The 16,538-nt window shown below is 34.3% G+C and overlaps 1 protein-coding gene across 1 annotated transcript in view; it reads right to left on the reverse strand.

Moving 5' to 3' along the window:
• Nucleotides 1-16,538, reverse strand: part of PRMT3 (protein arginine methyltransferase 3) — a 129,025-nt gene that overhangs the window by 97,918 nt on the left and 14,569 nt on the right. The window contains exons 8-9 of the mRNA XM_080816665.1: nt 14,354-14,419; nt 5,249-5,370 (exon numbers count right to left, since the gene is read on the reverse strand). Of these exons, the coding sequence (XP_080672791.1) occupies nt 5,249-5,370; nt 14,354-14,419 (188 nt within the window). The remainder of the gene's footprint in view (nt 1-5,248; nt 5,371-14,353; nt 14,420-16,538) is intronic.

The following is a 16,538-nucleotide window of genomic DNA, read 5'->3' on the forward strand; positions in this document are numbered from 1 at the left end:
AGAGCAGGCGCCTATATGACCAGCTCTCTTTGAGAACTACGGACTCTAAGACTCAAGCAAACTTCCTTAGGAAGAGACATCTTACATGTGCCTCTGAGGTTTGCAGCTAGAGAGAAATGTACATTTTGCGTGACTCTTGCGAAGAAAGGATTACTTGGGAGCCTCTACATGACCTCTTTACTGAAGGGTATCTTTTTCTTGCTGTCCCTGAACTATGTCTTTTGCTATGTATATAAATCTTAACTGTGAATACAACTCTATATTGAATGTAAGGAGTTTTCCCAGTGAACCACTGGACTAGAGGGCAGTCATGAGACCTTCAAAACAGGATCACTGAGCGGACAGGAAATTAAGAATTTGGTGGGGTGGAGAAGAAATGAATTTAGTTTTCTTGTACAGTGTCTCGATCACCTTCATTACCTTCATTAGAATTCTACAGTTTTTGAGCAGCAAATATGTTTTCTGCCATTTTAACTTCATTAGCAGTTCAAAATTCTCTGCAGCTTTAACTCACTCTTCTGTGTTATTTCCACTGAATTTAGAAACAAAATGTAAAGGAACATCCTTACTTCAAGAATTTATCCTCGTATATTTTGTGATCTTGTTCCAAATCTGATATAGGAATCACCACTATCTTTGAAATCATTATGTCAATTCTTCTCAAAGAACTTTACCAAGCCATCTGCCATGAATCAGACACTTTGCTAGGTGTTCAGAATAAAATGATTAAGAAAATATAGCTCCTGTCCTAGAATCCAGAGGACACCTAAATAAACATGACAACAGATCAAATATTCTCTAGGCTTTTCTTAATGTTTCATTTCTAACAGTATTCTAGATACAGGCAATATAAAAGATTGCATCTTTAATGTCATGGTGAGACTGAAAGCATTGCACCGTGGCTGTATGATGGATCAACCTCCTCCTGGAAGCTCCTGTGCAACAACATGCAGAAGTCTGAATAATGAGCTATTCCATGGCTGAGTCAATGAGCAGCCAAAGGCAGCCCGAGTTAACATCAAAAATTTTACCAGATGCTACCCCTGTTTCCTCAGGGTGAACACAGTATACAATTGTCTGGCAATTCCATAGCTTTGCTGTCCTTAGGTAAGTTTATGTTTCTAAAATGATCATTCACTGCGGAGTTCGAAGTACAACAGCATGAATAAGAGACAATTTTTCGTCCTTCCATGTTTCACTTGGAGTTCTATTTGGCCCTGCTAATACAACATCTTTGAAAACCTATATTCTACTTTATATCATGTCTGCAACCTCAAAACTGCAAGCCTGACCTTCATCTTAAGCCCAAATATACATATATATTTATGTGTGATATATATTATAAGCCCTAATATACATGTCAGTTTAGATTAAAATCATTATTTACTCCATTCTAAACTCATTTCTTTAGAAATATTAGATCTCTTTTTTTAAATAAAGGGATACAAATTATTTTATCACATTCTGAATGTAATTCAAGGACTGTACACTAAATATATTTAAAAATAATGAAAAATGCATTTTAAAAGTGTCCCTCTTAGAATTTAAAGTGCTTTTTTACAGATATAAGCTTACAGAGTTTTATAGAAACTCTACTGTGTACAGATTGCTGACAAAACAGCCTCAGAAGAGCAAAGACTCAGAGCCTGCTAACTGGAAGAGTTGTTTTCACTGACTGTGATAATTCTGGAAAGCTCCAATATACAATAATAGACAATTATAAGAGAACTTGAGAGGGGGCACCTGGGTGGCTCTGTCAGTTGAGCGTCTGACTCTTGGCTTGGCTCAGGTCATGATTCTAGGGTCATGAGATCCAGCCCCAGGTCAGGCTCTATGTTCAGCATATAGTCTGCTTGAGACTCTTTCTCACTCTCCCTCTGTCTCTCCTATCCACCCCATGGATGCAGCAGCTCTCTCTCTACAGAAGAAGAAGAAGAAAAACGAGAAAGAGGAGGAAGAAATAATCTTGGGGGAAAAAAAAGAGAGAGAAAGAAGATGGGAGTAGATTTGAAGGGAAGAGAGTGAATACAGAATGAAACTGGCCAAAACTTGAAGTTTAATGGTTTAAGGGAGTAGAGACTGTGAACAATTGGGAGAAAAAATGCAGAAAAGAGAGTCATCATATTTTGGGGGGATAGCTACAATAAATGATATTTTAGAAACATAACCAACAAAATATAAAATATTACTTGAGGCACTGGTGCCAAGCTAAACATACCACTACTACTACTAATTAATAATATTACATTTACTGCTAAAATTTAGTAAGCAGGTACATGTCAGCCATTTTGTAAACCACCATGAATGGATTCAATCCTTATAACAATCTTACCACCATCAACCTCACTTTATAAAGGAAGAAACCGGAGATTAAAGAAGTAATTTGATCATTACTATGTAGCTAATTAATCAAAAAGCCAAAACCAGAAATCAAGTCATGTGTTTCCAGATGCTGAGAGAAATATGCTAGACTGCCTCCTCATCTGGTAGAACAATTAGCCAGTAAACTGTGGGATTTTTAACAGTAAACTGTCTCCTGCATACCTTTTTAGAGAGACATTCACAAATAGAAAAATAGAAGTTCTTTTACCCAACAGTATAAATTTCAAATTTTCAAATGGAAGACAAGGGAGAGATGCTTACAGACACTATGGATGTAACTATCTTTTTCACAAAATAAAATAGGCAAAGGTCAAAATCTCTTCAGAAACAGTGTAATGTTGGTTTAGCTAAAACAAAATTTATCTAAAGCAAAAAGGGCTGATTTTCAAATTCTATGGGTTCTAAGTAAAGCAAATTATTGAGTACAACTAACACAAGCCCTGTAAGTAGTTAAACGGAGATACAGCCCAGTAAATCAGCTGTGAGGATGAGGGAATCAGGCTGCCCGGGATCTAATCCTGGCTCCACTACAAATATGGAGACTTACTCAATCTCTGCCATAATTTCTTCATCTCTATAATAAGGATAATCATATACTGTAATTACATCTACCTCAAATGAGATTCAACAGAGAGTACTAAATTAATGTTAGCAATTTTTAAAAAAGATTTTATTTATTTATTTGACAGAGAGAGATCACAAGTAGACAGTGAGGCAGGCAGAGAGAGAGGGGGAAGCAGGCTCCCCGCTGAGCAGAGAGCCCGATGCGGGGCTTGATCCCAGGACCCTGAGATCATGACCTGGGCTGAAGGCAGAGGCTTTAACCCACTGAGCCACCCAGGCACCCCAGCAATTTTTATTATTAAAATGAAGTACCTAAAACCGAGTGCTAAGTCATTTTCAATAAATGCCCTTATGCAAAAGTTCCATACACTGCAGCACTACATTTTATATACAATGAATGTGAATATAATCATTGTATAAAGATATTTCTAAAAAGTCACTAGGCAATTATGTGAAACAAAAATAAAACAATATAAAATAAAATGACTTATCACCATCCTTTTCCTTTTCTTCCATAAAGGAATTAAAATGAGAGCACTTTGTAGAAACCAAAAGTGAAAATTAACATGTAAATGTACATGGTCTTTTATAAGATTAGAGCTTCAAGTAGAAATATCTTACCATAATCTTCCTACCAAAAATGTATTTTTGATAATTGTTCTAAAACAATCTCTTCTTGAGAACTCTGGTTCTCATATTTGTTTGGATGGCAATGCACAAGCAAGTGAGGGTGTTCTTTATGGAAACCCCAAAATGATGATGATGTCCTTACTGGCATCCTAAGAACTAGGAAAAACTTCACTAGATTACAGAGTTACCTATATACATGCAACATATATGCCATTTTCTCCAGTATGAAAAGAATAAGCACAAACCCAGAACTATGAAAAATCTAACCAAGACCATTGTAATTTTTCATTAAGATCAATTTGGTACTTGTTAATAATAATAGTAGCTAACGTTTGAATACCTATTATGTGCCAAGCAATATGCCAAAGAGTTATATGTATATCTTACTTATAACTTACCTTGCTCATAATCATGAGGTATTATTATTTTAATTTTGACAGTGAAACAGCAGGTGTCAAAGAGGTTAGATATAATTTAAGTTCAAATAGCTGGTAAGCAGGAGTGAGGATTCAAACCAATCCTGACTCAAACTTTGCACTCTTAACCACAACACTAAACTCTACATGATACAATAATATCTACAAGTTTAAACATCTTACATAATTATATTCAAATTTAATACTAATAAGGAAGAATTAATATTAATCAATTTTAAGAACAGAACATGAAGTATCAATGGGGGGACCATTTAAGAACTATTGTTGGGGATGTAGTGTATGCAGGTAATTATAGTTAATAATATTGTATTTATACACTTAAAAGTTTATACACTTGAAAGTTCCTAAGAGAGTAGATTTTAAATGTTTTCAACACAAAAAGAAATGGTAGTAACATGATGCAATGGAGGTGTTAGGTAATGTTAACCGTAGCATACACAAAGGTATGGAAGCAATACATTGTATATCTTCAACTTATACAATGTTATATGTCAATTTTATCTCAATAAAGCAGTGGGGAGCCATGGGGGAGAGAATTGCTGAGAAGCTCCTATTAGTTATTTACTCTGAAAATTACTCCCAAGTTCCAAGTATAAGGTGCTTTGTTAAGAACACAGCTGAAGAAATCTAGTTCTCTAAGCCATAGTTCAAATAAAGTCCTTCTTACTATGACATAAGCCAATTTGTAAAGTCAATCCTTGATCAATTAACCTAACTCCTCAAAGAGAGGAGATATTATAGAGAATAAAATTAAGTTTTAGGAGATAATCTAAATCCACTCTGCTTTGTTTGTAATCATTTCGGAATTCACTTATTTTAATTTGAAGGAGGCGCAAATGTTAGTATTGTAAAAAAGGAAAAATATAACCCTTAGTCTTTAGTCTGATTGCTATTTGCTGAATATGAAATGAATATTCAGTTTTGTTGAGTCCTCTAACAATATTACCTTATATGTCAATGATTTCTAATTTTGTATTATTATAATTAGCATATTTATATCCATAATTGGAAAGATAAGAAATTGTATAAAAATAATTCTCATCAGTGAGAACTGTGAAATGACTGTTCATACCTCAAACATTCCTAGTTCAATCTAACCTAAAATCTTATTATTCTGGAATGAATTTTTACTAAAAGACACACGTCTTGAGTCTGCTTCAGACAGCTATTACAGACAAGAGGATTAATCATCATATTTAAAAATAATCTTAAATCAAGCCTTAAAATACATCTACCTTATGATATCCATTGCCTGGTAAAGTATTTCAGACTGATCAACTCCAAGAACTTTCTTTGCCCCAGCTTTAGCTGCAAACATAGAGAGAATTCCAGTTCCACAACCAACATCCAAAACCACCTGGTGTAATAAAAAAACAGATGTTATTGAGAAGGTCTAGTATTTTAAGTTCTATTTATATATATGACATTACCGGGAAGGAACAGACCACAAAATTTAAAATTTTACAGATCAATGATAGTAGTAATTTCTATTAAAAAAAACTAAAGGGGCGCCTGGGTGGCTCAGTGGGTTAAAGCCTCTGCCTTCCGCTCAGGTCATGATCCCAGGGTCCTGGGATCGAGCCCCACATCCCTGCTCAGCAGGGAGCCTGCTTCCTCCTTGCTCTCTGCCTGCCTCTCTGCCTACTTGTGATCTCTGCCTGTCAAATAAATAAATAAAATCGTAAAAAAAAAAAAATCATTACAATGGGCTGTTTTAAATTCTTTTGGGGGGGGTATATAAGTTCTGTGCCTAACATGGGCTTGAACTCATGACTCCAAGAATGAGTCTTGTGCTCTACTGATTAAGCCAACTGGGCACCCTGGTTGTTTTACATTCTCAATAGCATATCTGGCTATATTCTGCTACAATCAGATGCAACAATGTAAATTAAGAGATGTTTTATATGAAATATGTAATTTGTATAGACCTCATAGGGAAGTATTCTGTTTATAATTTCCCTACTGTATGTATGCATGCTCTAATTAAGGTTTAGTAGTTCTAAATTTTAGCCGAAATAAACTTTCTCAAGTTTGAAAGGCAGGAATTAACTTAAGCAGGTAAGAGCCTCATCCAATACAATTAACACATGCTTATAAAGGAATCCTAGATGTAGAATATTGTCATATCCCCTCCAGATCCAAAATTAAATATTCAACTCATTTAAATAATACAGGTACATTAAAAATACATTGGCTTCCAGAATTCAGAACTTCAAAATATAAGTTTTAAAAATGATCCTCGGGGCTCCTGGGTGGCTCAGTCAGTTAAGTGTCTGCCTTCGGCTCAGGTCATGATCCCAGGGTCCTGGGACGGAGCCCCAAATCGGGCTCCCTGCCCAGTGGGGAGCCTGCTTCTCCCTCTCCTCCCTGCTTGTGCTCTCTCTCACTATCTCTGTCTCTCTCTCTCTCTCTCTCAAATAAATAAAATCTTTAATAAGTAAAAAAAATAAAATAAAAATGATACTCATTATCATTAGTGAAGGTAATAATAAGAATCAAAGTTTAAGATGATACTGGAGAGGTACCTGGGTGGCTCAGTGGGTTAAGCCTCTGCCTTCGGCCCAGGTCATGATCTCAGGGTCCTGGGATCAAGCCCCACACAGGGCTCTCTGCTCAGTGGGGAGCCTGCTTCCCCCCTCTCTCTCTGCCTGCCTCTCTGCCTACTTGTGATCTCTGTCAAATAAATAAATAAAATCTTTTTTTAAAAAAATGATGATACTGGAGACAAGTAAAAAGCAATTACTTCTAAATCAAGAACTGCATGTTATTTTCAGGATTGTATAGTGAAACCTGCAAAAACAAAAACAGGGCACCTGGGTGGCTCAGTGGGTTAAGCCTCTGTCTTCGGCTCAGGTCATGATCTCAGGATCCTGGGATTGAGTCCCACATTGGGCTCTCTGCTTGGCAGGGAGCCTGCTTCCTACTCTCTCTCTCTGCCTGCCTCTCTGCCTACTTGTGATCTCTCTCTGTCAAATAAATAAATAAAATCTTTAAAAAAAACAGAAACAAAAACAAATTGCTGAGGACACACATTAGGCAAAGTACTCAGAGGTATACTACTCTGTGAAATTACTGAAAACTGTAGGGCCTTAAGTCTTTCATTATTGATGGTCTAAATCCTATGTACTTATCCCAAAATATGAAATGATTTCAGTATTCTGTAAATATTAGTGCAGTTAAGAGCAGGCACTGATCACAGTGATGGGATATGGCCACAAACAAGACCAAGCCCCTGTCTTAAGGAAGGGGGAGATTCTCTTGTGGAGAAGACCAATGAATGAACAAATATAAAATAACGTCAGGTGGTAGTGTTATAAAGAAATTCAAGCACCAGAGTAGAGGTTAGAGCAGGGAAGAGGGGACACATCTTTTCGGAATTTTAAATAGGTCTGTGAATATGTTTCCCCACATGTGAGCACAGAACTGAAGGCAATTAGCATTCTATGCAGAGATCTGGAGAAGTGTCTTCTGGCCACGGAGGATATTAAAGGCAAGGCACGAAATACCAGGCAAAGCTAGACCAATGTGGCTAAGCTGGGTGAGAAAAGGTGGAGGTGAGGTCAGAGGTTAAGAAGGGGCCATATCACACAGAACTTTTGGATTTTATTCTGAGTAACGGGAAGTTATCGTAAGAAAAACAGAACGAGAATTAAGAATTTATTAAACTGTTCAAGAATTATTTTATTCTTCAGCTAGGTAATAAAGTCAAATAGTTTAAACATAAAAACTGTATTTCTTAGTTATCCTTCAAGAGACTTTCTATGCAAATGTAATGCAACACATTTTTTTTCCTTCCCCTTTTACCCTCGCTCTGTACTGCTTTTTGTATTTAACAATGTAATGTAGAGATCTTTCTGTATCAATTTACAGAACTTCTTTCTCTCATACAGTTGTATAGGATTCCATATTATGGCTGCACCATAATCTACGGACCTAGTTCTCTACTGATGGACATTTAGGTAGTTTCTGAAATTTTCCTAAGATAATCAAAGGTATAAATAACCTTATACCCAACTGCATTCACACATGAGCAAATCTATCACAGAGAATATACATATTTGTAATCATGGCAGACATAATCAAATAAATTCTCTTCCTTGGGCCAATCTAACCAGCAACGTTTAAGTGCTGATGTCCTTACAGGTGAGACTAGCCTATGGAACATACAATCACACTTCTGGCTATTTGCCAATCTTGCAAGTACAAAATAATAATATACTGGTCTAGTTAAAACATGTATTTCCATTATCACAAGATCTAGCATCATTCCTTACATTGTAGAGCCATATGTAGTTCTTTGTTTAGAAACTATCTACTTATATACCCCTCCTCTATTTCTCCAGTCAAGTTTTCTCTTATCAAATTTCTAATCAAAATTTTCTTAACAAATCTTGTCAAACAACAATTCTTTGTAAGTTAAGGAAATTAAACCTCCATAATAAAACCTGGAATGTTTCTCTCAGCATATTTTTTTTAAGGAACTCTTGTTTTAGTAGCTATGAGAGACTGATTTTTTTTTAAAGATTTTTTAAAATATATTCATTCTGAGAGAGAAAGAGAGCATGAGTAGAAGGAGAGGCAGAGGGAGAGGGAGAAGCAGACTCTATGCTGACAATGGAGTCTGACGCGGGGCTCGATCCCAGGACCCCAGGATCATGACTTGAGCTGAAGGCAGTTAACTGATGGAGCCACCCAGGTGCCCCACTCTCAGCATATATTTTTGTCTTTTGATTCAGCTTACAGTGACTTTTGTTATGTAGAAATTCTTTACTTACAGTAAAACTCATCAATCATGTCTTTTATGGCTTCCTTCTGGATTTTCATAATTAGACTGACCCTCCCCATCTTCCCTATTTCATCCTCATACATTTCCTTCTGGTATATTTATGGTTTCATTAATATACTCTGTTTTGGGGCGCCTGGGTGGCTCAGTGGGTTAAAGCCTCTGCCTTCAGCTCAGGTCATGATCTCAGGGTCCTGGGATCGAGTCCCACATCGGGCTTTCTGCTCAGGGGGGAGCCTGCTTCCCCCTCTCTCTCTGCCTAGTTGTGATTTCTGTCAAATAAATAAAATATTAGAAAAAAATATATATATATATACTGTTTTTATCATAGTTTATATTAAGAGGTATGGTTTCAACCTTACTTCTGTTCAGATGGCTAACCAACTGTTCCAACACACTATTAAACAGTCTGTTTCCCTTACTAATTTGATATTGACTGTTAAGATCTGCTGAATATCTGTGTCCTTCCAGAATTTATATGTAGAAATCCTAACCAAAAGTGATGGTATTAGAAACGAGGGTCTTTGGGAGGTAACTGGGTCATAAGGGCAAAGCCTCATGAATGCAATTAGTACCCTTATAAAAGAGGCCCCAGGACAGATTCCTCTCCAGAGGAAGAAGGCATTTTATGAACCACAAAGCAGGCCTTCACCAGAATTAGCCAGTGCCATGATCTTGGACTTCCCAGCCTCTATAACTGTGAGAAATAGATTTCTGTTGTTACAAGCCACTAATAAGTTCATGGTATTTTTGTTACAGCAACCTGAATGGGACCTGGAGCATTAAGTAAAAATTATGTATATATTTTGGATTTCTATTCTGCTCCATTAGTTTATATAATCATGTACCAGTAACTATACTAATTACAGAAGCTTTACAGAATGTTTTAGCACTTAGTAAGGCTGGTCCACTCTCTGGGCCACCCTCACTGCAAAATTTTTTTCACAGTGTTTCTGGAAAATTCTGTATATTTATTTTTTCATAAGAACAAGAGAATAAACTTGTCTAGGCTTTAAAAAAAATCTTAGTATTTTTATGGGGATTGAGCTAAAAATTCTAAGTTAATTTAGGGAAAAAGGACAATTGGAGTTTTCCTACTCAAGAACACAGGCTTTCAGTTTGTTTAAATTAACTATCATGTTCTTCAGATTTAAAAGTTTTTTTTCATATTAGCCCTGCACATTATTTAAGTTTGTTCATATGCATTTTATCTTCCATATTGTTTACTGTTATGAGTGGAGTGCTTCATTCCATTATATTTTGAAAACATAATTTACTAGAACTGACTCCAAAAGAGAGAAAATCTAAACAGCCTGATTTTCACTGAAGCAATAAAATTGTCAAAAGTTTACTACTCTGTGTCTCCTATCCTGTGTCCCCCAAAGAAGGACAAGGCCCGGATGCTTTCATCCGGAGAGAATCTGTGCCCCGTCTGAGTTGAGTCACCACATTTTAACATAACTACTTTAACAAAAAGAAGTTAAGGATTTTAAGATGGAAACTATACGTCATTGCAAACAAAACTAAAACATTTCCTTAAGTTACAAATAAAATGTGTTAACCATAACAGCAAGAAAATATTATAATAGGTAGCATATATGCTTACAGTACATTAGTTTGAAATATTATATGGCATAAAATAAAAATGGAAAAATATATAACATAATCATAAGTGCTAAGTTCCTAGAAACTTTCAGTGAAATAAAGTATCTGCAAAATTTCAAAATTAAAAATAAAAAGTCAGAGTGGAATTTAGAAGTTTGATACTATAGTATTTGGTAATGGTGACTGGGAATATCAACAGTCACACATTGTTTATGGAAAGACAGGCTGGCAGCACTAATACCATCTAAGGTATAAATAATCTTTTTTGACTCAGGAAGTCTACTGCTAGGAATTTATGTTATTATTGTACTCTTATGTATTTTAAAAACAAATTTAAGTATTTTATATTTTTAAATGAATTATTTCTAGTATTAAAAATTAAAACTTATGGACATTCTTACATTGGACATATGAGCCATTAAAAGAATGTTAATAAGGAATCATCTCTAAGGAAAGTTGCTGAATGAAGAAAGCTTAGTACAAAAGGATACATATTATATACTACAATTAAAGTATGTGTTCTTTTGTAACACTATATGCACACACACATAATTTATATACACATGCGTGTGTGTGTGTGTGTCTTAATGCTCATTTTGCAAATGAGGAATGTGAGAGAGTTTCAGAGAGAGAAAAGGGTACAGGTCAGGATCATAAAGTTGCTAATTTGTAAGGCTAACATGCAAACATAGGCCAATCTGCTTCTAAAGCTATATTTAAAAAAATATTTTAATTATATATTAATTACTTATTACACCTAGCTCAAAACTAGGTAATAAACTAAAAACTTAATATAATCAAAGGAAAGTAAAAATGATGACAGAATAAACTAACATTATTTTATAAAATGTTGAAGGAATTTGATTCCTTTTTCTTAAAAAAAAAAGGAGAAGGAAAAAAGTGAATCAATTTAACTGTAGATAATAATCAAAAGGATAGTGAAGGCACTTAACTGTGAATTTCTTCAATGGACTACAAATAGAAATTATGAGTGCATGATAACACGATTAAATGCCACCCAAAGTTAAATTAAATCTGAGAAACCATATGGCCTCCACAGGAGGTTTGTGAATTCAAACAATAATAAGAAAGGAATAGAGGAAAGAAGGCAAGAAGGGGGATTGAGAAAGAGAAGCAAGGAAGAAACGCATTTGTAATTATAAACACCTTTTTGAAAAATAAATCTCTACTATGCACTACATAATATGATATAGGAGCTAGGGTTGTATAAAATTTGTCTACCTAATACAGATAAAAGCAAACAAAAACAATGTTAATAAAACTTAGGAAAATAAGTTATTTCATACATTTAAAAAAGAATTAGATTTAAATAATTTTATGAACATATTCTATCATGGCGCACAAAAATCATATGACTAAATATGAAAAATAATGTCAATTAAAATATAACTAATGCATCCCACTCTAATTATTCATTCTATCCTAACATAATGGTGTTTCAACTGCAATGGCATAGGCTTAAGGGCACCAAACTAGGAGTAAAAACCCTCAGGTTTGTTTTTATTTTAGCTGCCTGTTTTAGGGCAGGTCAATTAACCTATTGGTCTCAAATATCTACATGTGCAAAATGAGATAAACACTTGCCCTGCCTAGTTGCAGGTATATTATACAGTGACAATGACACAACATGTTTGAAAGCAATATATAAATTATCAAATGCTACTTAAATATATGATAGTAAATTTTCTAAATCTGTAGCCACAGTATAATAAAGAATAGTATTCCACAGCACTTAAAAATATGAAAGCTCTAGATTATTAAATATTGTTAATTACAGAAATTAAACCATGAAAGTGTTCTAAGGAATTAAAAATTGATAGTTTTAATATTTTACATTGCAGTATGTTTTTGAGAAGTCATAAATGCCAAGCAAAACTAATTACACATTGATTAACTTAGATGAAAACATTTTAGAGAAACTGCTAAGGAAAAACAGTCCCAAATTATTAATAAGCTGTTTTCTGACTTTGGCAGATTTACTGTCTTCAGTAGGAGCAGTAAGTAAAACACAAAATAACTGAACATTATCTATTTTCCATAGGCATGTATTTTGTCTGAAAATGTGTAACAAATATATATAACATTTCTATAATACCATTAAAATAAAAAACTAGAAGCAGAAGTGACTGTGTATGTCTATGAATCCACTAAGATGCATTCCCTACATGTAGAAATATTCAGAATTACTTAATTTCTCAGTGAATACTCTTCTAATTACAGATATTTATGCCTTTTCAGTAGAGTCTTGGAAATCTACTGGAAAAGATACTTTTAACTTACTTTCACTTAACAAATTCTTACAGTATTTATATCAAAAAGTATTATGAAAAGATGGCTCAAAAACAGTGCTTTCGCAATTTAAAAAAAATCATAATATCTTCAAACCAGAAGGGGTTAAAATGATTTCATTTTACAGATGAGGCCCAAAGAAATCCACTCACTTGTCTAAAATTATTATTTATCTGGTTCCTGAGAAGCCAGGCAGGACTAATGATGCCCAGACCAGTACATGCTTAATTTCTCTACAACATATTAATGAAAAAAATAAAACAAAAATCTGGGCACAGTCTACCTACAAATATAAAGCAAAATTTTTAATAGTAACACACTTGCTTCATGGGAAACAAAATGGTTTTTAGGACATATTAAATAAATTGTTCCAGCACTTGGGTATAAATATAAAAACTATAAAAAAATTCTTAGTCTCTGCTGTCATAACATGTAAAAAGCACACAAAAAAGCTAAGTACAAAGAACTGATAAAAACCAAGCTTTTAAAAATGAAATCACCTATTTGTGTATACAGGGGATCAGTAAATACAAAGAAACACATACTATCATAAACCTTTCATTAGGTAATGCTTTGGTGAAGATATCAGAGAACCATATAAATTCCAACTGTCTAACTCAGTGAAGTCACAAGTAAAACATAGCTCTTGGGAAACAGATATGGAAAATGAAAAGCCAATCTGTATTATATTCCAAACAAAATGCAAATCAGGAAAAGGATTTTTTTAAATATAAAGATTGCTAGCCATTGCTGCAATACCATGTGAAGCTTATAAAATAACCTTCGAGAACTACCTTTTAAAATGAAGGTGAAAGGGGAATTATAAAAACCTGGTATGTTATCAATATATATGTTCTTGAAGTGGAAAGGGTGGGGGAAAATTCCCAAACAAAGTATATATGTGGCAGAAATGATAATATTTTTTACTAAATTAGTGGACTAATTTCCACCAAGAAAGAACAAACAGAAAATTTGAACTTTTAGGTAAACATGCCAACACAGAAAAGGAGGGAAGGAGGAAGTGAAGAAAAAATGAAAACAATTCATAAGGGAGGAAATACAAATGACAAAAATTTCAAACACACACACACACACACACACACACACAGTGTGAAATTCTATCTTTGAAAAAACCTGAAATGGTATTAAGACTAAATGTAAAACACAAAGTGTCTTATAAAGGAGTAGATGAGGTCTTAAAAGAAAGCACTTAAGTTCTACCTTACAATATTTGACCCTACTTATAACGTCTTAAAATTATTAATTTTTAACTAATTAACACATACTAATCACTAAAAGTATGCTTTGGTACAGGGCTTATCTGATACATTTGAATTTCATAGGAATCACAGTACATCAACAATATGGTTTAAGCAAAATAATCTGGATAAGTAAAGTTTAACTATACCATGTCATTGTACTTAATGAATTTCAATTTTAAAAAAATCTGTAGACTGAATAACAGCACCAATCAGCATTTCTGCTATCAGGATTCTGCACCACAGAGAAGCGTCATAAAAGTCTCCCACGAAATAAAGCCAGAGTACACTAAATCAACTGCTAGCACAATGAGACCCAAATGAGGACTTCTACTGCCCAAGAGCCTCGCGAAAGGTACAATTCTGTAGCCAATGCTGCTCACCTTGTCTTTGAAGATATGTGGATTTTGATATATAAAATCTCGGTAACTTTCTGTTCGTACTTTGTCCTAGAGTGGAGAAAGAAAAACATTCTGTTTATAGGATAGACTGAAAATATAAAAATTTCTAGGAAGATTATTTGTTATTTTATCACACATTGCTAGTTTGCTTGGAAAGCTAAGCTTAATTTCTTTGTCCTAAAAGAAAACAATAAAAAATAGAAATGCTAACAACACACAAAGAAAATTACTGAAAGTTGGATAAGGTCTAAATTCTTAAAGATGTACACATTTTTGTCTCACCACGTGTTATCACTTCAAGACTTCAACTGATAATTAAAGCTAACAGAAGCTGAACATGATGTTTTGCTCCAAATAGGGCCTGGAGTCTAGAGCCTGTATAGTAAAGGGAGTCTACTAGGTTAAATGTTAAAATGCTACGTTAAAATATGGGAGAAAAAGAGCCAAAACAGAGAAATGTTAAAAGTTGTGGTTACATATAAAAAAATGAAGCCACACGGAGTATGGTTTTTCTAAGAAAGTCACTGATCATTACCTATCTGGTTTATAATCCTGTATTGTTTCTAGAAATGTCTGTAGTAGGAAATGATGCTTAAAAGCCTATAATCTCAGAGGTAAATCATTTGAGCCCTGCAGCTCACATTTGAGACTTCTACACTCTGGAGTCTCACATGACCTGCGACTGACGCAGGCATTGAATGTGAACATTTATTTTAGTTCATGAATAGAGCCGATTCCCTTTTAAATTACTTTAGTTGAGACACATATAGACAGCAAATTAAGCAGTAAGGGCCTCTGCTGCCAAGTAAATAAAATGAGCACAATAAAAATAGAATAGGAATTCCAGTTTTAGGTTTCACACTAGGTAAAGAGAAATGTTACAGCAAATACTATGATATCAAAATTCATGCAATTCATACTCTTCAAAAAACAATTTTAGGCCGAAAAACCCCCCCAAACCCCATATAATGTCTCAAATTAAAAGCCAAGTTGTTCTACTTAATTACAGGATATAAAAAAATGGGGAACTGCAGAATTAATTCCATGTTTTCTGATGGAATTATTTCTAATTGCTTTATATAAAAAAATGTATACCATTCCATACATTTGTCATTTCTATACTCATCTTGTACTACAGCCAGTGATTTTTGGTGAGTGAACATCAGTCTAGGAGGCAGTCACTCAGAAAGCTCTCGCCAACCACACTGCCTCACCACTGCTCCAACTTGATCGCAAGCACCCGAATGCCTGTCCTAAATCCATGCACCGCTGTTCCCTCAACTACAGTCCTTCATCCGGGCTCTTTTTATAGATCCATCTGCTTTCATTCACGTGCAATAAAATCCAAAGTATACCAGAGTGCCTTGGGCATAGCAGAGCTTCAGTTCAGTAACTGAAGTTTTGAAAGGAAAACCACTAAAAATGAAAATGCAAGCAAATAAAAGACTAGCACTCATAACCACTTGTAAAAATATATTCTAAGAAAACACAAACACTTCAATTCAAAATAAGATAACAGAAATTAAAAAAAATTCTTTTTCACCAGCCTATTTAAACTAAGGAACACAAAAAAAGCTCTAATACTAAGAAGCAACATCATTTTTTAAGACTCGTAAAGTGCCATGGAACTATTCCTACAAATACAAAAAAAATTTAAGAATGAGACTACAGAAAAGTATATACTATGAATTTTATGTATATATAACAGTATGTTTTAAATGTATAGGCTCATGAAGGTGGAAGGAATGCATGAGTCAGATGGAGATACAATCAGAAGAATGCAGTAAAGAAAAATTATATAATGGTACTATGATGTGATAAATGTTTACCAGGATGAACAATATTTTTCTTGGAAAAAAAAGAGAGTGATACATCTCAGATTTACAACATTAGTCAAGAATGACTGTTCTTCAGAAAGATAAAGTGGCAAAGGATTTTGAAAATTCATGTAATCCATCCCTCCATCAGCTGTTATCTCTGGGATTCAAAAATGTTATCTTCATCTGAATTCTAGAAAGTAAGATCACAAGTACCTTTATTTATAATTATAATCACAACATATACCATCATTGAAATACCTGAGACTAAGCAATCAAAAAATCCAAATACTCTTACCATAAAAGCAAGGCTAATTCTAAGCATAAAAATAAATCCAATCCATGGTTTC

This window comes from Martes martes (genome assembly GCF_963455335.1).
Source record: "Martes martes genome assembly, chromosome: 10".
Taxonomy (NCBI): Eukaryota; Metazoa; Chordata; class Mammalia; order Carnivora; family Mustelidae; genus Martes; species Martes martes.